Below are 24,372 nucleotides of genomic sequence, written 5' to 3'. Positions count from 1 at the left end.
GGGGGGTATTTTTTTTAAAAAAAAAAAAAAAAAAAAAAAATCAACAACCAAAATTCCAACCTTGTAGCTTGGGTCTGAGTTATAGTTTATATAAAAATTAAAAACTGTATAAGGTTTCATCACTAAATTCTACAGGGCTATCGGATACCTAGCATATGCTTACAAAGTCGGCCCCATTCCCTTTTCCCAATCCTAGGGCCCAAGCCCCAACCAGAGCCTGACTCATAAGAGCCAATCTCCCCCTCCCTGTAGCCTAGACCTTTTGCTCTTGGAAAAGGAACATCCAATGGCTGTGGTTTTGGGGGCAGCAAGCCCGGTCTCCCCACTGCCTGATTTAATTACAGTGGTTCCTGTGGGTGTGAGGGGGAAGATGGATGGGTGGGTGTTATTCTCTTAAACATTTGCAGCTTGAAACAGTTGAGGAAGCAGCTTAAAAAAAAAAAAAAAAAACTCCCTACCCCCATCAATCCACAACCCCCCAAATTCAAAAACAAAACAAAAACAAACCTAAAATCACAACAGTGACTGACCGTGCTCTCCCTCCAGCAGGCCCACCCATCCACTGCCACCAAGCCCACCCCTCCACTCCACTCCAGACATTTGATTCTTGAAAATAGTAATTACAAAATGCCCTTTGCCCACAGCCCCTAGAAGAGAACTGCATATAAACTTCATCTTCATCCCATGGCTCCCTACCAGAGAGGGATCTCGGGCCTTAGCCACCCCTACCTACCCCTGCCACCAGGAAGAGGTTCAACTGCAGCACTAGCTTGGGCGGAAAGGGGAGGAAGAAGGGAGGCAGGGGACCCATCACCCTCTGGCTTCCCCTGGGGCCAGCTCACTTTTGTGCGTTATAACATAGTCCCAACTATACAACAGGGGGTGGGAATCGCCCAGCCTCTATACCCCCACCTTACAGCAGTCACAGCCAGGGGGTGGGGAGGGGGGGGTGAGGAAAAGGGCGGTAGGTTGGGTAATGGAGAGGGCCCCCCCACAAGGGGAGCTCCATGTGTCCGCCCCATGCCCCCCTACCATTTATAAACTGGTTTTGTAAAAAGAAAATAGATATATTTATATAGAATATATAAAGCACAAAAATTAGTAGTTTTACATTTGCTCTCCCCGGGGGTGGGGGGAGAGGGGAGGGTTCTCACCTCCAGCCGGCTCCCCCATGCCCCACAAGACTATGTACAATCCCATGTATAAATAGATAAATACCCCCCACCCTCCCCGCGCTGACACTAAGCTCCCCAACCCCCACGTCACCACCCCCTTCCCACCAGACCAGCAGCAGTTTGGTGACTGAGGGAAAGTGGGAGCTCCGGGCCACACCCTGCCTCACTAGGTATGGGCATGCCACTTGGACAGCCCTCACCCTACCCCCCATCTGCCCCATCCAGGGGCCGGAGGGCTAATGGGCTCATGATGGGGTTGAGTTAACAGGAGGGAAGATAACCTGGTCCTAAGTTAGCACACCCCCTCCTGCCCCCATGTCCAGATGGAGAAGGAAGTCCTAGAGCAACTAGGGGCCAGTCATCCCCAATCTTCATCATCATTAGCCTCAACCATCATCCCATGCCCATAATTAAAAACGAAGATGGATTTTTTGTTGTTGTTTTTTTCTTCCTCCTCCTACCCCCCCTTCCACCCACTCAGAAGAGGGCAGTGAGGTGGGGGGAGAGGGTTGGGGCAGTGAGGGGCTTGGAGAGGGTCTCACATTTCAAAACAGCAAAAAATCCAACACTTAAATGAGGTAGGTGTGGGTGCGGGGTCTCCTTGCCCGGCTTGCCTGGCTTGCCCTCATGGACAGCTGGGCACCTCTTTCCCGTTCATGTTGCATTTGTCAGAGTGGAAAACAAGGAAACTCAACCCATAGAGAGACAGAGACACAGAGGAGAAGAGGGAGACAGAGACAGATTGAGAGGGAAAGGGATGGGCGTGAGGGTGGGGGCAGGACCCGGCAGGCAGGGCCAGGTGTGGGACCCGGCCTTTGGGATTGTCAAGCTTAGTCAAGTCTCTTTGCAGCCTTGAGTTGGGCCGGAGAGGTCAGTGGGAGCAGCAGGGCTGTGAGGCCCAACCACACATCCTCCTCCCCGCTCCCTGCTGCCTCCCAGATGCTTCTGGGTAGTTCCCGGCCCATATCCCCCTCAAACCTGAGATGCCCAATGGCTGCTTCTGTCTGGCCCCTCCTGGAGCTGGGGGCAGAGATGCCAGCCTAGGGGCCGGTGGCAGGGAAGAAGGTTGTCCCTGGTGCCCAGGGTGGGCTTGGCCTAGGGCCCTCTGCCCCAGCCTCCTGCTCCAGGGGCTCCGGTCAGCCGGCAGCCCCAGCCCTGGGTCCTGGCTCTGGCTGCTACTGCTCTTCCCCCTCATCCCTTTCAGGGAAGAGGTTGTAGGTGGGGGGACTCCCCTGCCTGGTAGCCTCAAAGCTTCTTAGTTCATCCATTTCCGACAATTCCAGGCTCCACAGTGGCAGGGGATCTTGTGCTGATCGTCCTCAAAGTCAAACTGATAGTCATAGGTCAGCTGGAAAGAGAAGAGGGCAGACTCAATGCCAGCTCCCAATAGAAAAATCTGAGAGCAGTGGCCTTGAAAGCTAGTACCTGGGGAATAGCAAAGTAGGAGGGGAGGGGGCTTCCTTCTTACCTCCTCTCCTTTGGGGATTCGCCGGCTGGAGATGATGATGATTTTGTCCTCTTTGTCAAATGTCACAACTTCCGCCACACAATTTGGGGCACAGGAATGGTTAATGTACCTGGGTAGTGGGACAGGATAGGGATAATGTTGTTTCTTTGTTGGCCCACCTCGAGGGTCCGCTAAATCCTTTCTTCATTCTTCTCTTACCTGGCAGGGCCTCCGGTCAAGGTAGCATCAATCACATGCTCATTGTTTATCCGGAACATATAGATGCCTCGGTTCTAGAAAGGTACAAGAGTATCAAAGAATGGCAGAAGCAGTTGGGCAGACTGTAGCAGTGTGCCTATCTTGCATGCTCTTTGCTTCTCTTGCCTCCTCCCATAGCATTCTCTGCTCCCCTGGACCCAGTCCTGTCCCTTGCAATTTGGCTAAGCCTGACTCACATACCACACTGCCTCCTCTGCAGACACATTACCTGCTCTTCATAGATTTTCTCCCGCCGGTTGGCCACCTCATTGCGAATGATAGTGCCAATGTATTCGATGACCATTGTGTGCTTCTCTAGGTCTTTGGCTGCATAGAGCCCTAGGCCCTGGATCCGGGAACGAGCCAGATAGACATTGTTCTTCCACTCTGTGCGCAGCCGCCGGTACTGAGATGACTTGGAGTGCACAAACTGCTTGCTGTATGGGGTGTTGGTTTCGCCTGTGAAGGTGCTCTGATATGCCTTGGACATGCTGGTGCTGTTCAGGGTGTGGGGCCTGGGAGGTGATACAATCCATGACAACCCAGTTCTCCCTGGGACCAGATGCACACCACCCACCTCCTCCCAGCCAGTTAGGGCTGAGTGCTGCCAGCAAGCATTGCCAAGTGCTGCCTTGGGAATGGAGTGGAGGCATCTGGGTCTCTGCTGTGGTGAGGCAGCAACTAACTACAGGGGCCCCGCCAGCACCCTGGGGGCACAGAGAGCCCAAATGGGGTAGGCATGTAGGGAGAGGGAAGCATAATTCCCCTACACTGAGCCTGCTCTCCCACTTCATTGCCCTTTACCACCCTCCTGCCAAACAATGCTCAAGTCCACACTCCTGGGGAGGTACTCCCCAAGCAGCCTAGGCCTGGAATTGTAGCCAACCATTTGTTCAAATGTCTGAGTCCTGCCTCCTGGAACACTGGAAACCTTAAGAATAGGGCCTGATTTGAATTGAAATTGGCTGTGAATTCACAGCCTAAAGGTGGTAGGTATCCTTTCCTTTCTCCACACTGGCCCCTCCTCTGATAGAACTTCGGACTCTGTGCAGACGGCTCAGTGCAGGGGAATGACTGCAGCCTAGCTAGTGCCGTTCACCACCCTAGGGCACCAGCCAAATTCTTACCCATCCCAGAGCAGCGGTTTTCAAACATTTTGGGTTCTTTTTAATTTTGCCGAAATCTTTTTGTTTTTTCTTTGACAAAAGGTTGATTGGAACTCTAATAAATAAACTAGATAGAAATGGAGTTCTTTGGGTTGAATCCAATTTGGGGAAAGGGGATTGGAGGAACAGGGAGGGGCAAGTTCTGCCCACACAGTCTATGTGTTCCAGGGCTTTGGGAACACATAGACTTGCAGTTTGAAAACCACTGTCGTAGAGCACCAAGGACTAGGGCTGACCAGGGATAGAGTCTCTGACACTACGACAGCTCTAGGAACAACCAAATGCTGCCATGGACTCTGCCTCCCTCTCCCCAGGGAAAAAGGCCAGGCTACCGTGGAACACAGAATGGACAGTGAGCCACAGCCAGGAGGCAAATTTCGGCCCCAGCTGTGTGACCTTGGTCTAGTCACTTAACCTTTCTGGGTCTCAGTTTTCTCAGCTGTAAAATGGGGGTCATACCACCTGCCCTACCTACCTCATAAGGTTGTTGTGAGGATCAAATGAGATAATGGATGTGAAAACGCTTTGAAAAAAAAAGTATAAAGTGCTATACAAATGTAAGGTTTTATTATTTTTCTATCATACTTCTAATTATTTAGTTTTGGTACCAACTCAACTCAGCCTGGGGAAGGGAAGGTGATTTGGGAGAATCATAGGCCCCCCCTAGAAATAAGAAAGGAGAGGGAAAAGGTGACTGGGTCCCTGTGACGTTTCATATAATCTTACCACAGTCTACCCAGAGCCTCCCCCACATCCATTCCCAGGATGCCCAAGGTAACTGTCCTAGACCCCAAGCCTCCCCAATACAGGTGGGTAGGGTAGCTGAGGAAAAAAGGGTTACCCTCATGGTATCTGTGCACCCTCTAATCAGCAGGCCTGAGTGAACCCCCACTCTCTCCAAGGAAATTCTTTTCTCATCTGTACCCCAAACCACCCTCCTAATGTGGCATGAGGGGCCTTACCAGTGCCCACATCCCTTGGCCCCAGTCCTGCAGGCTCACCGTTTGTAGTGTGTGAGGATTTTAGGCTCCGATCGGGCACAGCCAGTGGGGTTGATCATGAGTGGCAGCTCCATTAGAGGGTGGCGCCCATAGCGGAATAAATAGTTTTGACAGCTCTCCACCCCAGGCAGCTGTGGACACAAGTTGTGCTCACCTTAGCCTGAGCTCTTTCAGGCCAGGACAAAAGATCTCAGTGACCCCCCACCCCCACCCCCCACCCCCGGGGTCCCCTTCCTTACTGATTCAGCTATGCGAAGCACAGCATGCACCGTCAAGCCAAAGAGCTCTTCGCCTTTCAGGTACTCAGGAAAGAGCCGCAGCATGTCGGCCTCTTTTCTCATGGCAGCCACAGGCTCGATGATACGATTCCACACAGCTACGAGGCAGGGCAAGAGTTTAGCTCTCAAAGGCAAAATCTGTTCACCGACCTCTAGACCTAAGTCTTCACACCTCCCAGTTACACAGATGGCTCTTCAGTACTCCTTCTTGGCCTCCTATTCTCACTCTCCCTCAGTAAGCCTGGAGGCTTTGGAGCATGAGAGAGCCTTTAAACACAGGAACATGAGTCCAGGACTCAGGAGACCCTGCACAAGCCAGGTTCCTTATTGCAAGCCAGCAGAATAGGCATGCTTTAGAGTTGGGAAGACTTACATTCAAGTTCCAGTACTTGCTATGTGACTTGAGTCTAATACTTGATCAATCCAGTTCTTTAAATACATGCTGAGCCTAATAAGAGTACTTACCTCATATGGTTAGATGAATGAAACAACCTGCGTCAATCACTTAGTTTAGTTTGTAGCATGTAATTTATGTTTAACTAAGGAGCTCTGGTAGCGCAGTGGTTACGAATCGGGCTGCTAACCTCAAGGTCGGCAGTTCAAAACTACCAGCTGTTCCACGGAAGAAAGATGAGGCTTTCTGCTCCCGTAAAGATTTGCAGCCTCGGAAATCCTGTGCAGGGTCACTATGTACTTTAAAACAACTCCACAGTACTTTAAAACAACAACAAATGGCACCTACTCTTATTGTTATTTTTATCATTAATACTAAAACTACGATCAAAAGAATTTTGTCCAGGGAAAAGCAACAAGGAACTCTTGGTCAGGCTCAGGCTGGGTGGATCAGATGACAGGGCCTCAGAACTGTAAACTTTAGTTCTACTGAGGACAGAAAAAGGAGCCAGAATATGTGATGGTACATAAGGAAAGCATTTATTACATGGGAATTTAAAGGGACTGAAAGAGGCTGGGAGGTCCTGGTGTGGCACTATAGGATAAGCACTGGATTGCCAACTGCACGGTCAGTGGTTCAAACCCACCAATCACTCCTTGGAAACACTATATAGGGTTGCTGTGAGTTGGAGCTAACTTGACAGCAGTTAACAACAAGAGGCTGAGGAACCCTGGTGGCATGTGTTAAATGTTGTACTGCTAACTGCAAGATTAGCAGTTCAAATCCAAGGAAGAAAGATGAGACTGACTGTCTACATCCATAAAGACTTACAGTCTCGGAAAGCCACACAGGGTCATTATGAGTTGACATCAACTCGATGGCAGTGGGTTTATTTTTTGGTTTTGAGAGAAGCTGAGGCATCCCCTGGGTGGTGCAAGCAGTTAAGCACTAGGCTGCTAACCCAAAAGTTGGTGGTTTGAGTTGGCAGGAGGGCTAACAATTTACCTATCTCTGATAACTAAGCCATTTGAAAACCCTAAAAAACAGTTCTTTTTGACACATATGGGGTTGCCGTGAGTCAGAACTGATGCTAGATTTTTGCTTTTTTTTTTCCCTTTTGAGATGCCTACTTTCTCTGGAGTACTGGTATGGTGCTATGGGTTAATGCACCAGACCGCAAAGCTGTTGGAACTGCAAGGCTGGCGATTCAAGCTCACAAGCTGCTCCTTGGAAACCCTATATAGGGTTGCTATGGGTCGGAACTGACTCGACAGCACTTAACAACAACACTTTCTCTATGGATCAAAAGACCCCCGCCTGTCTGAGGTAACGAAGGGAGTCAACCACATGGAGGTTTTGGAGTGCTTACCAACATCATAAAGGAGCCCTGGTTGCACTACAGGATAAACACTGGACTTCTACACACAAGGTTGTTGTTGTTGTTGTTGTGAAGTGCCTAGGTTCAGACCACCAGCTGCTCCACAGGAGAAAAACAAGAAGGCTTTCTGCTCCCATAAAGAATGATAACCTCAGAAACCCTATATAGTGTCACTATGAGTCAGGATGGACTTGATGAGTTTGGTTTATCGACATCACCATGGTGACCCTGGGCGAACATGCCCAATCCCAGCTTCCCATTTTAAAGACCCAGTGCTCACCCTGTGGAGAGGCGTCGGTAAAGACCAGGTCTTCCAGGCCCTGCTCGATGACTTTGATTATGAACTCTGGCCGTCCGTTGTTCTCGCTGATGGAGCAGCGGTAGCAACAGCGGCGGTTGTTGGTGCGGAGGCTCCAGTAGATGCGTGTGGCCTCGTAGCCCACAGGATAGAGGGCGGTGGCACTGTGAAAGTCAGCCATCTGGTGAGGGAGCAGCTGCCCGATGGCATGGAATACAAGGCCTCCCACACGGAACATGTGCAGTCGCTCTCCCCGCTGGATGATGCTGGCGATTTGCTTCACCTCATCCCGCTCGATGTAGACCCGCCGGAAGACTGCGAACGAGCTCAGCTCCTGCTCGCAAGGCCCCTTGATCTTATGCACTGGACAGAGCATGGTCTTGTCCTTGAAGAACATGCACTTGGCGCGGATTGCACAGGCAAAATGGTAGACATTGGGGCAACGCATGCGATTGCAGCTGCTGGTGGCACCAGTGCGCTGGCACAGGGAGCACTTGGTGAGCAGCCCCCGGTGCAGTGCAACCTCCACGTTCATCAGCGCCCCGCCCTGGGTCTCATACACCTCTGTGGACCAGAGGGCACAGTTGAGATGTACCCATAGGTCCAGGTCCAGGTTCAGCAGGCGGGCGGGCCCATCAGTGGCCCCGTCACCCTCCTCATGGCAGAAGCAGCAGCGCCGCATGTCTCGAGGCACCTTGTCAGGTCGTAGGGCAGTGCCAAGCTGCTCCATAAACTCTGCCACTTCCCGCTCATCCTCCTGCCGCCCACTGCCCTTATGGATGGTCAGGAGTAGCCGCAGCCGCTTCCAGCGCACCCCCTTCCACTTCTTCAGGCGAGGGGGGCGGGAATCCTCCCCTTCTTCTGGGGGCCGGGCTCGGGGCTTGGGCTTGGCTGATTCAGGGGACGAGGCCAGTGGCAGAGGGGAGGGGACTGGTGGCTCAGCCGAGGGCTCGGCCGGGAGTTCCACCATGGCTTCTGCCGGGGGGCTGGCAGGAGAGGGTGCCAAGGGTGAGGGGGGTGGGGAGGGTTCTTCAGGCGGTGGGGCTGAGAGTTGTCGCACATCCAGATTGGAGACATTGTAGGTGTAGCTGTGCTGGGTGGGTGGCTCTGGGGCAGGGCTCTCCTATGGGAGAGTGCCTGATATAGTTAGTGCTAATGCCTTACCTATGAGGACCTCCCCTCCTCCAAGCCCAGATTCGACTCTCCCTAAAGCCCCCTACCTTCTTTGCCTAAGCCAGCACCCTTTTCCCTACCATCCCTTGTCTGCCCCAGACCCACCTGTTTTAGGAGGCTCAAGATATCAAGCTGGCTCTTGAGGGTATAGCCAGGCAACACTGCATCAAACTGCTTTAGCCAATCAGGGCCAGCTTCTGGGCTCTTGACTCCCAGACCTTTTTCTTTCCCACCTGAAGGAAGGAAGGGATCAGAGCCTCCCACCACAACTATTCTCCCTCAAGTCCCAAGGGGCTTTGGTGCCATACTCACCAGGGCCCTCAGCTTCCCCCTTCTTAGGCTCAATGCCTGCCCGGGCGGGACTCTCTGGGAAGAGCACTTCATATGAGTTGGGAATCTTCATGCTTAGCAACTCTGCCACTGCCACCATTACACCATTTAGGTTCTACAAAGGCAGGGAACAGGGACGGAGGAATAGGTTAGCAGAGTGTCTGGCATTAGCTCAATTCACAGCTTGGTGGGAATAAGGACACAACTCCCTAAGCAATTGGTTGTCCTGCCCCTGTGCCACTCCCAGCCTGTCTCATGCACTCCGGTTACTGCAGCATTTTCCAAACTGCTATGGACACATCAACTAGCGCTCTGCAGAAAGGGATCTATGTGAAATCTGTTTAGAAAATGATGCTCACTGTAGGCAAAACCTGGAGATTCACAATGTTGTTGTTATACACACTAGCAAATTAAAGGACCTGAAAAGTACTGCAGGAAAAAACTGGTTTTGTTGTTTTTTTTTTAAACTGGCTTTCCCATTTTCTCCAACTGTTAACATTTTCAGAACCAGATAGTGCCGCCAAATGCCAAGGGAAAGTGCTGTCTTATAGCATCTATTGCACGACATACTCTACCCATCTGACTTGTCTGTAAGCTCCTTAAAGGCAGGGGTCAGGCTTCAAGTAGCCTCATTCCCACAGCCCCTAGCTCAGGTGCTCAGTATGAATTCTGGATGAGCAAATGTTACCTCTTATCTAGATAAACTCCAGGGACTGGCCTCTGCTTATGGTCCCCCTGGTCTCAGAGGAATTCCCAGAACACACCTTGGCTGCAGCAGCAGAGACTGTTAGCATGACTGACACCTCACTTCCTTTGCCCTTTTCCCAAGTTGTGACAGGCAACTTTCCAGGGACCTCCAGATCCAGCGTGCTGTAAGGTTTCGTATCTGGGAAGACTGAATTGAAAAAAGAGAGACCAGTGTGGGTAGGGCCCAGGCACCTGGCTCTCCCAGTCCTGCCAGCACTGCCCTACGCCCAAAGCAGACCGACCTGGGATGGTGGCCCGAGGAATGATGGGGATGACTGGGGACAGAGCCCGGTCATCCTGCTCCCACCGGCATGATCCTAGATGAGGGAAACGAGGTGCCTCCTCCCCTAGGATGCTCTCAGGGGATGAAGCTGGCACAATGCTGTCAGGAGAATCGCTGTCCTCATCACTCTCCATCCTGTGAGCCAAAAATTAGACACTTGTTTCTATACTCCCTCCAAATCTAAAGATTAGCACATGTCACAGCCTCACGTGAAATCTGTCATTAGTCAGAAGACCATAATGGAGGCAACCCACCCTCCCTTCATTTCCCATTCCCCTTTCCGGTCCCACTCCCACCTGACATCCTCAGTCTGATTGTGAGGGGGTGTAGGCAAGGCGGCCAGCAGGTCTAGACTCTTCACCTCTGAAGCATCTGGGATTGAGGGGGAGAGGAAAAGTCAGGGTGAGGGTGGCCAGGGCGGATGGTGCTTTCTCCCCCATATTTCAGGCCAATCTAGCATGATCCCTTAGCTGAAAGTTACCATGACTCTCTACCCACCCACCCCTCTCACAGTTTGAGTCACGTTACATGTATTGAGCTTTCTGTATGTGCCAGGCACTGGGTTTTAGATATCCCTTTGTACACTAATCTTCTATCAACTCCACTATGAATTATTATAGGAAAAAAAAAAAAGGTTCAGGTAAGTCAATCAAGTTGTTTGGCTATAGTAACACAGATGAATGAATGAAGGAGCCAGAATGCAAACCTAGATCTGACTCTAGTTCTATAGCCACTAAAGCTGGACTGTTCCTTAGGCACAAAGCTTCATTAATCCTTTCCCTGCCATCCCCACCCTCTATTCCCAATGCCTCAGCTCTAGACTCCATAGCCCATCCCTGTACATTACAGATCAGTCCTGAAGAGGCCCTTCCTATTGCAGGTAGCTTGCATCATCACGAAACAACTAATTTCTTCAACTGTCAAGCCAAATTAACTGGCTTAGACCTCAGCCACCAAATCCTGCTGGGGAAGGAGGGCGCCCTACTCTGCTCTTTACTCACCCCTCAGTGCCCCTTCAGTCTCTCGGGCAGAGGCGGCATCCTTGGGGTGCTCCCCCAGCTCTTCAGATGGGGTGACGCCATTCACCATCTTCTGCTGCACCGATGGGGGTGGGGTGGGGGGCAGCGACGAGGGTGGTGTCGGCGGGTTACTCAGGTTATTCTGGGGGTGGGGTGGGGTGTTGTGTGCAAGATGGCATAGGGAGATGGATGTAATCTCCTGACCCCACACTACATCAGCCACTTCCTCAAGTCTTCCACTCCCACCCCAGCTCCCCAAGAACCTCATTATCCCCAAAGGTACTGCCATTTTGCTGACCTTGGTAAGCAGCTGGGAATAGTAGTCAGGACCAGTGGGCAGTGTCCCACTTCCAAAGGTCCCCCTCAGCTGGCTCTGCCCACTGACTGAGCAGCCACTGCCAAAGGGGGCAAAGAGGCTAAAATTGGCGGTGATGGTAGGCTCCGTTAGAGGCAGCAGGGACAGCTCCTAGGAGGGGCAAAATGACAAGGTTGGAAACGTGCAGCCTTTGTATTTCTGCCACTGCACAGCTAGGGGCCAGGGTGCCCCCTATCCTGGGATGGGACCAGGGGACTGGCTCCTGGGGGTCACCTGTTTCAGCTGTTTCAGCAAGGCCTCGCTGGCCCTGACCCCGTCCTCCTTCCGCAGCTTCTTTCGGGAGCTCACCAACCTGTCGCTTGCCTTCTGTACCCGCTTGGGCTTCGGGGTCAATGGCTTCCTTGCTGCTGCATCCTAAGCCAGATAAGCCCATAGTGAATGGTGCTTGCGTCTTCAAAGTTACCTCATGGATTCGACCCAGACCTGCTCGCCTGCCCCCAGACACCAGATGCCACTCTATTGTTCCCCTCTGGCTAGAGCACTTACCTCCTTGTTGCCGGGGGTACCCTGTAGTTTCTGCTCCAGCCCAGCCAGCTTGCTGTCAATGTGCCCGTTGATCTCAGCTCGTAGCCCCTCAGGCCCCCGCCCAGTGCTGAGCTGCACATTCTTTGCCCGTAGAAGCTTCTGCAAGAGCAGATGTCCGGCCTCTGAGCGGGGGCCTGCCAGCAGGAGGTGGTTGCTGGTACCTGGTGTCCCTAGTGGCTCCCCATTGGCCTCCCTCTTCACTGCTTGGGCCCCCAGGGCGCATGATTCTTCCCGAGGCTCTTGCTTGATGCTGAGATTGGATGGCTCAGATACTGCCTGTCCATTCACCTGCTCCTGATGCCCAGGTACCAAGTTGCTCTGCTCTGGCTTCTGAGCTTCTGCTAGATGATCTGGGGGGTCCCAAGGTCCCAGCCCCTTGCCAAAGAAGGTGTCCGCAAGCTGGGCAGCAGCAGGTGAGACCCTACCAGAAGGTAGCTCCAAGGGTGGCCCCTGGGGCTTTGGGGTCTCTGGCTGGGTGGGGGTGAGCTGGACCTCAGAGGGAAGCTGGGAGCTGGGGGAAGGTAATTGTGGGGAAGGTCTCTTTGGCTCTTGGGGGCTGGATGGTAGAGGTGTGGGATGGCCAGGGCCAAGGACTGGTCCTGTTGATAAGGCTCCTTGTGGGGCAGGAAGCCGAGGTGGGCCCTGAGGTCGAGGCCCTGCCCCTATCTCCTGGAGGGGGCCTATCTGGGAGCCAGGGAAGCTTCCAAGTTGGGGCTGGCGGCCTAGGAGGCCCTGGAGGGGAGAGGGCTGGGTCCCAGGCTCCTGGAAGGGTGGGCTCTGGCGTACTGCCTGGCTCTGGCTCTGCTGCAGCTGCCGCTGCATGAGAAGCGCCTGAAGCTGCTGCTGCTGCTGAGGACTCAAGTGCCGCAGTTGGGGGTTTTTGGCCAGAACTCCTTGGAGCTGTGCTCGAAGCTGACCCATTGTAGGCATGCTTCCAGCCCCAGGTAGGCCCTGCCCAGATGGGGGGGCAGGTCCTGGTTTGGGAGGCTGTAGCCCTACATTACTTTGCATGGGTCGCTCTAGCCCAAGGGGATGCTGGGGACCCATAAGATTCTGGGTTATGGGTCCAGACTGCTCCCCTAAGGAAACAGAGGGTTGGGACAGTAGGTGGGGCATAGATGAGGCATCAGAAGATGATCCACTGCTTATCTGCCCATGGCTTCCCCCACCTGCAGTGTGGACTAAGTTAACTTGCTGCTGTTGTTGTCCTGGGAGCCTCAGAGGTGGCTGTAGCTGCAAGGAGTTGGGCTGAGGCTGGGCCTGGGGTTGAACTAGCAAGAGTTGTGAGTCCCCAGAGAGTGAGGGCTTTACCTCCCCTGGTTCAGTGGCCACTGATTCAGTTGTTGTCCCTATTGCTAATGGGCCTCCCTGATGTGTTGAGGGTCCCTCAGTGACCTCTGGAGGAAGAGCTGTCTCTGCAATGCCTTGTTCCTTGCCCGCCAGGAGGAGGGTTGGGCCCAGGGCTCCGGGGCTAGAATAGTGTTGAAGAGGCTTGGCTGGCATGCCAGGGCCTAGTGTCACCTGCTGCTGCTGCTGCTGCTGCTGAGGAGACAGTAAAGTTCGACTCTGGTTCAAGAGGCCCATTTGCTGCTGTTGCTGCTGTTGCTGTACCTGGTGCTGCTGCTGATGCAGCTGTTGGTGCTGCTGTTGATGCAGCTGCTGCTGCTGCTGTTGCAGTTGCTGCTGCTGTAATTGCTGCTGTTGTTGTTGCAGCTGCTGTTGTTGCAGCTGCTGCTGTTGTTGCTGCAGTTGTTGTTGCTGCAGTTGTTGTTGTTGTTGTTGCAGTTGCTGCTGCTGTTGAAGTTGTTGCTGTTGAAACTGGTGTTGCTGAAGCTGCTGCGGTTGTAAGGAGCCCATGGGCTGTGTGCTAAGTTTATGCTGCCCACTGTGTGGTATCAGACCCTGCTGGAGATGGGAGAGCCCTGCCATGGATCCCTGCTGTTGTTGCTGCTGCTGCTGGGATGTGACCAACCGATGTCCCATAAGGCCTTGACCCTGCTGTGCCAGCTGGGGGGAACTCAGCACCCGAGGCTGGCTCAGAAGTACCTGTCTATGAGGGCCCTGGGGTCCCAAAGCTCCAGGATGCTGCTGTTGCTGGTGCTGCTGCTGCAACACTGCCACCTGGGCAGGGCCCAGCATGCCTTGGGGCCCCTGAGGTGGCTGCGGGGACAGCTGTTGGACCAGGAGACCTTGATGGCTGTTGGGAGGCAGAAGTCCCTGGGGCTTAGGACCCAGGGCCTGGTTCACCTGCACCCCTGGGCCCTGCTGCTGCTGTTGCGGGACCTGTCCTAGAAGGTGCTGGTGCTGCTGCTGCTGCTGGTGCTGCTGCTGCAGTTTCTGAGCCAGCTGCATGCGTTGCTGCTGTAGTTGCAGCTGCCTTTCCTGTAAGATCCTTGAATCTGGTCCCAGGCCCCGAAGAGCAAGGTTTCCAGGGAAGAAACCACCAGATGGTGCAGCCAGGGCCCCAGCCCCACCAGAATGTTGCTGTTGCTGCTGTTGGGTCATGGCCGTATTGAGGAAGGGGCCGCCTGGTTGTCCAGATAATGCCATGCCCCCAGGGGGTAGGCGAAGACCTCCAGCTTGCCCACCCAGGGGTCCCTGAGGTGGCTGCAGCCCATGGCCTGGGAGCAGCTGACCAGGGAGCTTGGTGAGTAGTCGGGGACTCTGGGAAGGGCTCAGGGCCAGCACAGCTGAGTGCTGCTGCTGCTGCTGCTGCTGCTGCTGCTGCTGCTGCTGCTGCTGCTGCTTATTCCGATATTCTGCCATGAGATTTGTGTGCTCCTTCTGTTGTTTTCGGACCTGGCAGGGAGAGTCAGAGAGGTCAGCCTGGAGCCTGTTTACCCATGTCATCCCTCTTCCCTTTGCTTCTAGGTGCTTTCCTCACCTGATCCAGCTGTTTCTGGATCTTGCTCTGTTGTTCTGTGACTAGCTTGAGCTTCTCAGCGTCAGCCTCTGGAAACTCACGGCCAGCCTTTTTGGCGGTGCGCTGCTTGGCACACAGAGCCTTCCGTGACTTTCGGTGCACACCAATCTGCTCCTCTAGCACCTTCAGCTGCATCTGTAGGAGCTGCTGGGTGTGGAATAGCCACTCCTCGTACTGCCGCTGGTCAGCTTCATCTGGGAGAGGGAGTGAGTATCAGCTAATGCCAGTCCCTCTTCTTCTATGGATCCCATTGCACTTCCTTGAACCCTTCTCCCAAGTCCCATACTCACTGATCACCCCCTGAGCAAAAGTGGGCGGGTTAGGCCGAGGCTGGGAGGGGTCACTGGTACTCCGCTCCTGCAATGAGAGAGACTGCTAAAGGGTTATTGTTCTGTGTCAGACCCTGAAAATGGTGGCCTGATGACACGGGATATAGGTTTCTACTCCTACCTTGCTACTTACCTGGCTACTCCCAGCTGCTACATGGTTCTGCAGGTCATTGCTAGGCCCCCCTGAGAGCCGCTGAGCTAGCAGTGACACTTGCTGCCTGGAGGTCACCAAAACAAAGAGGGGTGGTTAAGTGTTGACAGATGGGGAAAGTAGAAAGGTGGAGAAGGGGTAGAACTAGTAGGGTCAGGAACGGTGGGCCAGGCAGGGAAGGGGTGTTAGCTGGAAAAAAAGCCAAGCTGCTTTGCCCCGAGTCATACCTATTCATACCAGGTGCCACCCCAATGCTGCCCTGAGCCATCACTTTCTTGATGCCTTTCAAAGCCACCATCTTGGCCTTTGCAATGGGATCAATAATATCTTCTGCAGCAAACTTGTCCAGGTCTGGAGAGAAAAGAGTCAGGTAAGCTGGGTTTGGGGATCTGTGTTTCACTTCATGTCTGTTGTTCCTTCCAAGAATAATGGCATGGCACAGTGCAAAGACCACTGGGCTGGAGCCAGGCCACCTGGGTGACTCAGTTGCTATTCACACATCAGCCCTAGTTTTACTTAAACAGTGCTAGGAAAAGGTATTTAATAAATGTTTGTTGACGCAATATAAGTGAGCTTCAAAAAATTCATGGGAAAATAGAATTGAAAAATAATGAGGGGGAAAAGAAAGATGGATACGTAATAGAATTTTTCCTCGAACTTTTTGAAGCCACCTTTTATATACACATATCATTTCACCAATGAACTTCAGTTTACTCCTCTTTGTGAGTGAGATCCTGAGCTCTGTAGAGATCCATGTGACAAGAATCTAGTATCCTGTATGATGGGCAAAGCACTCAGCCAAAGGAGTGTTCTTGGAGGTATTAGTGCAACCCAAGAATCCAAGTCACGGCCTTGTGCCAAAGCCCTAAATCTCAAAGAGTTGTTTTGGGCATGACATGCGTCACCTGTAGCTGCTCTCCTGACTGCCTAGTATACAGGGTAGAAAGATAGAAATAAGGAACTGGTATCTTCCTACAATCCTGCACTTGGTAATTCCTCACTACTCAGAAAACTCAGCTGATTGCTTACGTTCTACAAGACCAATCAGACTCCCTCTCCTGGCATTTCAGGCAAAAAACAGCTAAGAGTATCAAAGTGCTAGGGTTCAAACTCTAACTATGCTGTTGTTTCTGAGGAACAGCTGGTGAGTTTGAACCTCCAACCTTGTGGTTAGCAGTCTATGATTTTTCCTACAGTGTTACACCAGGACTTTCAAACTTTGCTAGTTACTAGCTATGTGACCCAAGGTAAGTTACTTAACTACCATGCCTCAGTTTTCTCTTCTGGAAAATGCTACTTACTAAGTTTCTATGAATTAGAATCAACTTGATGGTGGTTAAGTCGGGTTTTTTGGTTTTAAAGAGTCTCTGAGTAGTAGAGGTGGCTATCATGCTATGCTTAGCTGCTAACTGAAAAGTAGGCAATTCGAGTCTACCCAGAGGTACCCTGGAAGAAAGGCTTGGTGATCTACTTCCAAAAAATCAGCCACTGAAACCCTATGGAGCACACACTTACTCTGACACGCATGGGGTCACCATGAGTCAAGATCAACATGACAGAAAATGGTAGGAAATGAGTCTACTGTGATGTTTAAATTAGACAATGAAGTTAAAACACTTAGTACACTACTTGACAAATAATAATTACTAAATAAATGTTATTATAATTTGAGGTCTTCTTCCATCTGACCCCTTCTTACCTCTCCAAAATCAGTGTCTAGTCATGTCCTGCTACATAGACCACTCCAGGATAATCACTTGTCTCATTTTTCTCCAAACACTCCATAGGTTTTCCTGCCATTATAGCCTCACTCAAGTCTTGTCACCTATCTGGGAGGGTATTTTTTTAATACCCCTTTCTATAAGTTCTAACTTTGCAGCTTCATCACAACTACAAAGCCTTTGCTAATCAAGGTTTAATTCAGACATTCATTCGACCATCTTCTGTTGTTGTTGTTGTTAAGTGCCGTCAAGTTGGTTCCGATCCATAGCCACCCTGAACAGTTTCTGAGGCTGTAAATCTTTATGGGAGCAGAAAGCCTCATCTTTCTCCCATGGAACAGCTGGCAGTTTCGAACTGTTGACCTTGCAGTTCACAGCCCGATTCGTAACCACTATGCTACCAGAGCTCCTTAAGCATCTTCTGAGTGCCTATTAATATGAGGATGCTTCAAAAAATTCATGGAAAAATAAAATTTAAAAGATAATGGAACTTTCCCACAAACTTTTTAAAGCCCCCCTGCATGTCAGGAATCATTCCCTCCCTTCTATGAAGCTTCCATGCTTCTGCCCTGCTACCATATGGTGTTTAGTCAGTTTCAAACATCCCATTTCCCTTAATTAGACTCTGTTTCAGATCTCTAGTCCCAGTGCCCATTTGGTGGTAATGACAATCAGCCCTGAGTAACTCAGCCATTCCCCCAACTGAAGATACCTGTATCTGGGAAGAAGCTGTTAGCCAGCTGCTGTTGCATCGCCAGTTGCTGGGGCTTCATGCACATGGAAGGTGGCATAGTGCCCATAGGCTTCTGGGTCAGCACTGACTGTGGGTTCTGCTGGGGTACCAATCCCGCTTGCCCTCCATGCTGTCCACTTAGCATATGTCCTTGGTTAGGTGCCATGGTCATCGATGGGGCCAGGCGCTGTTGGAGAGAATGAGCTGGTGGCTGGGTGGGCATCAGTGGTTGGGCCAAGGCTGGCTGTCGGGCACCTCCAAGACCCAGGGCAAGCTGCTGTTGAGGTCCAGCCAAACTGGGAGAAGAGCCCTCATGTGGCAAAGGCCTGGCCTGGGCAGAGCCTGATGTGGACAGTAGGGAATGCTGCTGCTGTTGCTGTGGGCCAGGCTGCAGCTGGGCTGAAAGCTGCTGCTTCTTCTGCAGTTCCTTCTTCTCATGCTCCAAAAGATCCTCAATGAGCAGGGGCAGCTCACTGGCCACCAGTGAGCTCTCCATCTTGTCCAGCTCATCCCCAGGTGCTGTGTGTCCACTGGGCAAGGCAAGGGCTCCACTCTCCAGCTCAAACTTTTCTAGCAGAGAAGACCCTCCTGAAGCACTCAATGGACTGGGGGTCAGCAGGTGAGCTGGTGGTCCTCCTGTAGCCCCAAAGGGACCCTTTTCACCTGTGTGCCCACTGCTGGAAAATGGCCCTGAACCCATCCGTGTGTCCCGGCTGCCCATCACACTCTGTCCTGGCTTCAGCCCTAGACACAGAGGAGTGGTGGATGGTGCTGGCTCTACCTTGGGGGTGGTAATGGTGAACTGGCAAGGGGAAGGGTGGCGCCCACCCTCCTCCACCTTGGTTTTCACTTCAGGGAGTACCGGTGCCATACGGGACTCAGAGGCATCAGGAGCAGGAGCAGGGGTAGGGGCAGGACGTTCCTCAGGGCCCATGGGTCCTGGCTCCACCACCCGTAGCAGGGCCTCTCGCTCAGCCTTCTCGTTGGCTGACTCTACCAGCCTCAGATGCTCATTGAAAATGTCCTTCTTGTCCCCAGTGTCCAGCTCAGGGTCCGTATAGGCTAGTAGGTCAAACTCATCTCCATTGAGCAGGTCATCTAGATGGGGGTCATTAGTCTCCAGGTTTTCCAGGGTGCCGAGTTCATCATCACCCTTGGCCACATCCACTCCCAAGCCCAGGTGAGCAAGCTCCTCATCATCCTCTAGGGCCTTGTGGGCATCAAAGTCATCGTCCAGCTCAGAATCCTCACAAGGTAGCTTTCCAGCTTCCAGGGCCAGAGGAGGGGGACGGCTCAGTTCAGTGTTCGAAGGGGGCCGGTTAACCAGCTCCAAGCCAGAGGACAGGGTGGGGCCCTTGGTGTGGGGCGTGGGATGGAGGCTATTGTTCAATTCAGTGACTGATGGGGCTGAGGGTTTCTGTGGAGGAAGCCCGGATACTGCCAGGCCACGAAGTCCTTCAGGAGCCAGGCGGTGAGGGTCTTCATTTACAGCATAAAAACGGGGCCTCTGAGGGGGCCCCTGGCCAGGGAATGGAGGCCCCCCAGGTCCTAGTCCTTTCTGCACATTGTGCCGCAACTCAATAAACTGGGCCGGACCAGATGGACCAGGCACTGGCTCACCGGGTCCAGGCAAGCGGGTGGGAACTCCTGTCAAGGGAGAACCTAGGGTTTGGCGGCCAAGTTCAGGCCCAGGAGTTGACGGGAAGCGAGTGGACATTGCAAGTCTCATGGAGGTTGTTGCTGTGACCTGCTGCTGCTGCTGCTGCTGCTGCTGTTGCTGCCACAGTTGCTGCTGCTGCTGTTGTTGTAAGGGCAGGGGCCCAGGGTAGGGAGCTCGCTGATAGAAGGCTTGGGAGCCTCCTACCAGTTGCCTGGAAGAATACACAACAGTAAGTAAAATGAAATCTGGATGAAAGTGAACTAGAACCTAGGTTTGGGGCAGTGAGGGAGATTGACATTAATGCACTGAAGAAGGAATGGGAAGAACAGTAAATGATACATGGGAAGGTTAAAAAAACGGGAAAAGTTAGAGGAAGCATTAAACATGGTAAAATTCGCCCCCTTGATTTAATCCCAAGGAGGCCTCTGGAGCCTTACCGGCTGTTCACATCCATAGAGGAAGGGGTGGCTGGTGGAGGTGGCCGGGAAAGTCGGTCATCACTGGGGAAGGCCCCTGGCCCCAAGACAGGGCCACCTAGCTTGCTCTGGGGCAGTCCCACAAGGCTGCTCTTGTCCTAGGAAAAATGGAGGTAAGGCTTTAGTAGCCTGGCTCTACCACTTGGCTGGGCCCTGCTACCCTTACCCCTCTACCTACCTGGGTCCCAGCGAAGGGAGTTTGGCTTCGACTCAGCTGCTCAAAGGCAGGACTGCTGGGATCTGCACCCCAGCTGCCTGGGGGCCCCACTGCTCCTGCAGCGGCTGCAGCTGTTTCCTTCTCCTGCCGCAGGGTGTTGCGCTGGATCTGCTGCCGAATCAGCAGCTCCCGCAGTCGCTGGCGCTGTGGAAGAATGGAGAAGAGGAATTAGTCAGTTCTACTCCAACCATGGGGCTGGCCAGAGAGACAGTGGAGCTACAGGGACTCAGTTCCAGGGTGTTCACTCACCTGCCGTTGCTTCTCCAGTTCTGTCTGGCTGAGACTGGGCACGCTGGGATCCTGACTACCTGGGAGTTCAGGTGCTGCTAGGGAGCTGCCCATTCCAGCCCCTGGGTCTTCTCGTTTCTCAGCTGGAGAGGTGATCCCTGCCCGCTGTGAGACTCCATGGGACAGGTAGGGAAGGGATCCATCGGGTGTAGGTGGTGGCAGGACTGACGGGGGGCGTAGTGGGGACAGCCCATAGCCCTCTCCTGTGGACCCACTGCTGGGCCCTAAGGGGCTGCCTGATGTGTGGAAGTTCCCCGTGGCTACTGCGTAGCTTGTGCTTTGGGGCTTGCCCAAGGTGGTTCCAGGTCCCAAATGGCTATTGATCCCATGGGGTGGGGGGAGGCCAGGCTGAGGGACAGGGGGCTTTAGGGAAGGCTCCCCTACTGCCTGAGGGAAAGTGAAACGCATCGGAGAGGGGGTGCCCACAAATGCACCTGTCCCAGGAGACCGGGCAAAATTAGGGGGCTGCCCACTTGGGACCTTGGCATGGAGCTCACCTGCTGGCCCTGAAGGCAGGGCTGCTGGGAAGCCCCCAGCCCCCAGCGGAGTGTGGGCTAGAGGTCCAGCCTTGAAGGCAACTTCAGGGGGTTGGGGTCGGGGTGGCTTATGCAATGGAGCAAATGGGTCACGGGACTGAGGGCGTGAGGGTGGGCGAGAATAAGGGTCAGGGGACTGGAAGCGAGGGGTAACAGGGGAAGGACAGAAAGCCTCAGCAGACAGAGGACGGGGTGTCAATGGAGACTGGGAACTGGACTGGGACTGAGGACTCGCAGGAACTCGGGAGAAAGGGTCAGAGGGCAGGGAGCGAGGGGGCAGGGCACAACAGCTCTCAGGAGGTGGTGGCTGGGGCCGAGGAGTCAGTGGGGGCTGGGCATAGGGGTCAGGGTAAGAGCCAGGGCGAAAGACGTCCGGGTGGCTTGGGGGAGAAGGGGCCAAAGTCTGGGCAGGGGGCGGCTCCTGGGGTCGTAGGCCTAAGCCCGGGCTCTGGGGCTCTACCTGAGATGCCCGAGGGGTAAGAGGGGCTTTGAAGACATCAGGTGCCTTTAATTCCAGGCCACCTAGGTGGGGGCCTGAGGAGGGTGAGTCAACAAAACCCAGGTTTGGGGGCCCATAGCTAGGAGAGGCTGCCCCAAGCTCTTCCTTCTTCACCTCTAGTGCCTTCCGGGACTCCCCAAAAGACGGGGGTGAGAGCAGGGGCTCAGAAGCCTTGCCTACCCCTACCCCTGGGCTCTCAGGCACAGCCAGGTTGTCCATTGAGGGGCAGCGGGGTTTGAGGAAGGGATCAGGTGTGGAAGGCTGGTGTCGGGGAGTGCCGGGTGGAGTCGTGTGGAATTCCCCTGGCTGACCAGTCCCAGGACGAGATGAGGTGCCCATCGTCGGGGGCTGTGCAGGGGCCCCAGTCGGGCTAGGATAGGGGGCATAGGCAGGTGGTGCTGTGGGGAAGCGGGGTTCCAGGGCGTAGGTGGGGGCCAGTCCAAAGGGGTCCTGCGAAGGCACTTGGGCGGGCACCTGGGGCGGGAGCTTGAGGAAGAGCTCACCGGGCGAGTCGGGGCCGGGCACTGTGCCTGCCGGTGGCTTCAGGAACCCGTCCGCAGAGGTAGACAAGCCAGCGGGGGTAGTGGGACTGCCAATGAAAATGGTGGGGGCAGCAGCAGGGGGCGGACTGCCCAGTGCCCCTGGCTGGGGGGGAATGCGGAGATGTAGGGCCGGTCGGTCAGTCTTACGGGCTGTGTCGCCCACCTTGGTCTGCTTGTTGATCTGGCTCTCAGCCTGCTATGGGGGAGACCAGGCACAGAGCAGTCAGGCTGCTGTGGACAAGGCCCAAGTCCCCCATACCCTCAGAGAAGCCACTCACTACAGGACATAAGATACTTAGATGGCTCAAACCAGCCCAGTCCAGCTCAGCTGTGACTCACCTTCTGCACCTTGTTAATGCGGTGAGCCGCCCGGTTATCTTTGGCCTTTTGCTGAAAGATGTAAAACATAGCTTTAGACATAGAGCTCAGCCTCACAATGTCACTCACTCCCCAGCCAGAAGCTGATCCCTCTGGCCCAGCTGCTTCAGGGGTAGGGAGCAGAAAGAATGGAGGTGAATTTCCCAAGACACCTCCCTCCAATCTCAAGTTTTTTATGATCAACCATGCTCCTTTCTGTCTCACCAGGTAGGGGGCTTTGTCAGCAGCTGGAACCTTTCTCCAAAGCTTCATGATTTGTTTGCATCGACTAGACCAGTCTGGAGGGCAGAAGAAACGTGTTACAGGAAACGAGGCACCTCACCACCCACCACGTTGCCAGGACCCTTGACTTCATCCCATAGGAACCTACCTGGGTAATCTTGCTTGAGATTGGGAAAGTTAATGTTGGCATAGAGCACAGGCGAGATGGTGGAGAGCTGGCCCAATTCCTCGTCTTTCTCCCATCGCTGAAGACTCCGCTGGTTATAGGAGAGCCCATCGCCCTCACCCTCTGTGGTGGGGGTGGTAGGAGTGGAGGGTGTGGTGCCCCCTGAACCCGTCCACGGGCTGTCTGGCTCACCGGGTTCCGGGCTAAAGAAGCCCCCGCGCTCCCTGGGGCGCAGGGGCAGAGAGTCACAGGGGGGCAGGGATATCAGGCTCCACCCAAGCACATTGCCAAGAGCCCCAGGCCAGGAAAGGGCCCCTTTCAAGAGAGTGTGGAGGAGCAGGGCACCCAGGAGTCCACAGGAGGGAAGGCATGGGCACTCAGTCAAGGAAAGAGACAATAGGGGCTGCCCACAAAGGTTAAGCATAGATACCAACCTACTATCCAGGAATGGAGACTGGCAGAGGCCAGGGTAGGAGTCCATCGGGCTGTTGGAAGGGATATTACCCAAAGGAAGTCCACCTATAAGAGGCATTGGATCAGAGGGAATAGAGAAAACAGGTCTATCCCAGGGACAGCTTGACTACACCTCACAGCCACTCATCAAACCACTCCCACCTGTACCACTTTGGACAAAGGGCCTCTGCAGGGGTGTGCGGCTGCCATCCAGGCCAGGGGTTCCACAACCTAGATGCTGCTCTCGTTCGGAACCCAGAACATCCTTGAAGAGCTGCTGCAGGTCTTTGGATTCCATCTTGGGCAATTCTGTGGAAAAAGATGGGAGACGGTGCTGAGGAAGACTAGGGAGCTGAGGGTACACCACAGGTCTACAAATGGTCATGATCAGGGAAGGTGCCCAGCGCTCCCCACCAGAAATGCTGTACAGATGACAGTCCCAGTCCCAAGGTAGGACCTACTTCTTTGCCCATACAGGACCCTTACACACAATGAGGTGCAAGTCACAGCCTCACCTTCTGTGGGGATCCTGTCTAAATCAGAGCTAAGCATCCCTTCACCAGGGGTGCCTGGCTTCTCGGGATCACTGGGCACTGGGGATGCCTTTACGCCCCCATCCTCAGGTCCTGTAATTGCCAGGAGAAACCCATCAGCCAAGGCCAGTATGGAGGTACATCAGCCACCCTGAACCATACAGGGACATGAAACAATTTCCAGTCTCCAACCCTGCTGGTGCCCAGTGGCAGAGAAGATTGATAGGAGCAAAGCTAAGACAGGACAGTCCCCCAGCAGTTCTCACCTGGTGTATCAGCTTTGCCCTCGAGGCCACGTGATTCTTCATCTGCAACATCTGGACCATCATCTCCTACAAGCAATAGTCCCCACTTTAATCAGTGATTCCTTACAAGTGATGCTCAGTGGGGTCCCCACCTCTCCAGGCCAGGGCCGTTGGCCCACCTTCAACTGCAAGAGACCAGCCCATTCCCCACCAAATACCCTAAGCAACTGCTAAGCACAGAGGGAAGATAGATCCTCTCATACTCCCTCACTCCATGCCTGACCTTTCTGCAAGGTGGGGGGCTCCTTCCTTTCTGGGCATCCATCTCCCTTGGTTTTTGGAATTCCTAGTCCAAAGGTTGACCGGCCCACCCCAACAGCAAAAAGGGCCTTACGGCTCAGGTCCAGCAGCTCCTTCCCAAAGAAGGCTTCCTGTGAGAGGAGTAAGAAAGG

At 53.7% G+C, this 24,372-nt stretch overlaps 1 protein-coding gene across 1 annotated transcript in view; it reads right to left on the bottom strand.

Annotated features, from left to right (window-relative positions):
* Positions 1-2,430: 2,430 nt before the first annotated feature.
* The window catches only part of KMT2D (lysine (K)-specific methyltransferase 2D), a 32,535-nt gene continuing 10,593 nt past the window's right edge, over positions 2,431-24,372 (bottom strand). The window contains exons 23-54 of the mRNA XM_006870090.1: positions 24,204-24,351; positions 23,942-24,007; positions 23,658-23,768; positions 23,314-23,451; positions 23,124-23,208; positions 22,672-22,913; positions 22,506-22,579; positions 22,263-22,313; positions 20,308-22,119; positions 20,020-20,202; positions 19,803-19,939; positions 17,685-19,576; positions 15,479-15,602; positions 15,234-15,318; positions 15,062-15,128; positions 14,733-14,965; positions 11,810-14,647; positions 11,537-11,677; positions 11,246-11,413; positions 10,930-11,089; positions 10,225-10,300; positions 9,888-10,063; positions 9,663-9,793; positions 8,881-9,013; positions 8,674-8,801; positions 7,378-8,518; positions 5,287-5,423; positions 5,048-5,178; positions 3,110-3,395; positions 2,842-2,915; positions 2,644-2,752; positions 2,431-2,523 (exon numbers count right to left, since the gene is read on the bottom strand). Coding sequence (XP_006870152.1) covers positions 2,431-2,523; positions 2,644-2,752; positions 2,842-2,915; positions 3,110-3,395; positions 5,048-5,178; positions 5,287-5,423; positions 7,378-8,518; positions 8,674-8,801; positions 8,881-9,013; positions 9,663-9,793; positions 9,888-10,063; positions 10,225-10,300; positions 10,930-11,089; positions 11,246-11,413; positions 11,537-11,677; positions 11,810-14,647; positions 14,733-14,965; positions 15,062-15,128; positions 15,234-15,318; positions 15,479-15,602; positions 17,685-19,576; positions 19,803-19,939; positions 20,020-20,202; positions 20,308-22,119; positions 22,263-22,313; positions 22,506-22,579; positions 22,672-22,913; positions 23,124-23,208; positions 23,314-23,451; positions 23,658-23,768; positions 23,942-24,007; positions 24,204-24,351 — 11,370 coding nt within the window. The remainder of the gene's footprint in view (positions 2,524-2,643; positions 2,753-2,841; positions 2,916-3,109; positions 3,396-5,047; positions 5,179-5,286; positions 5,424-7,377; positions 8,519-8,673; positions 8,802-8,880; positions 9,014-9,662; positions 9,794-9,887; positions 10,064-10,224; positions 10,301-10,929; positions 11,090-11,245; positions 11,414-11,536; positions 11,678-11,809; positions 14,648-14,732; positions 14,966-15,061; positions 15,129-15,233; positions 15,319-15,478; positions 15,603-17,684; positions 19,577-19,802; positions 19,940-20,019; positions 20,203-20,307; positions 22,120-22,262; positions 22,314-22,505; positions 22,580-22,671; positions 22,914-23,123; positions 23,209-23,313; positions 23,452-23,657; positions 23,769-23,941; positions 24,008-24,203; positions 24,352-24,372) is intronic.

This window comes from Chrysochloris asiatica, unplaced genomic scaffold (assembly GCF_000296735.1).
Source record: "Chrysochloris asiatica unplaced genomic scaffold, ChrAsi1.0 scaffold00138, whole genome shotgun sequence".
Lineage (NCBI taxonomy): Eukaryota > Metazoa > Chordata > Mammalia > Afrosoricida > Chrysochloridae > Chrysochloris > Chrysochloris asiatica.
Note: the sequence above shows the minus strand (reverse complement) of the source record. Positions and strands in the feature narration are given on the sequence as shown.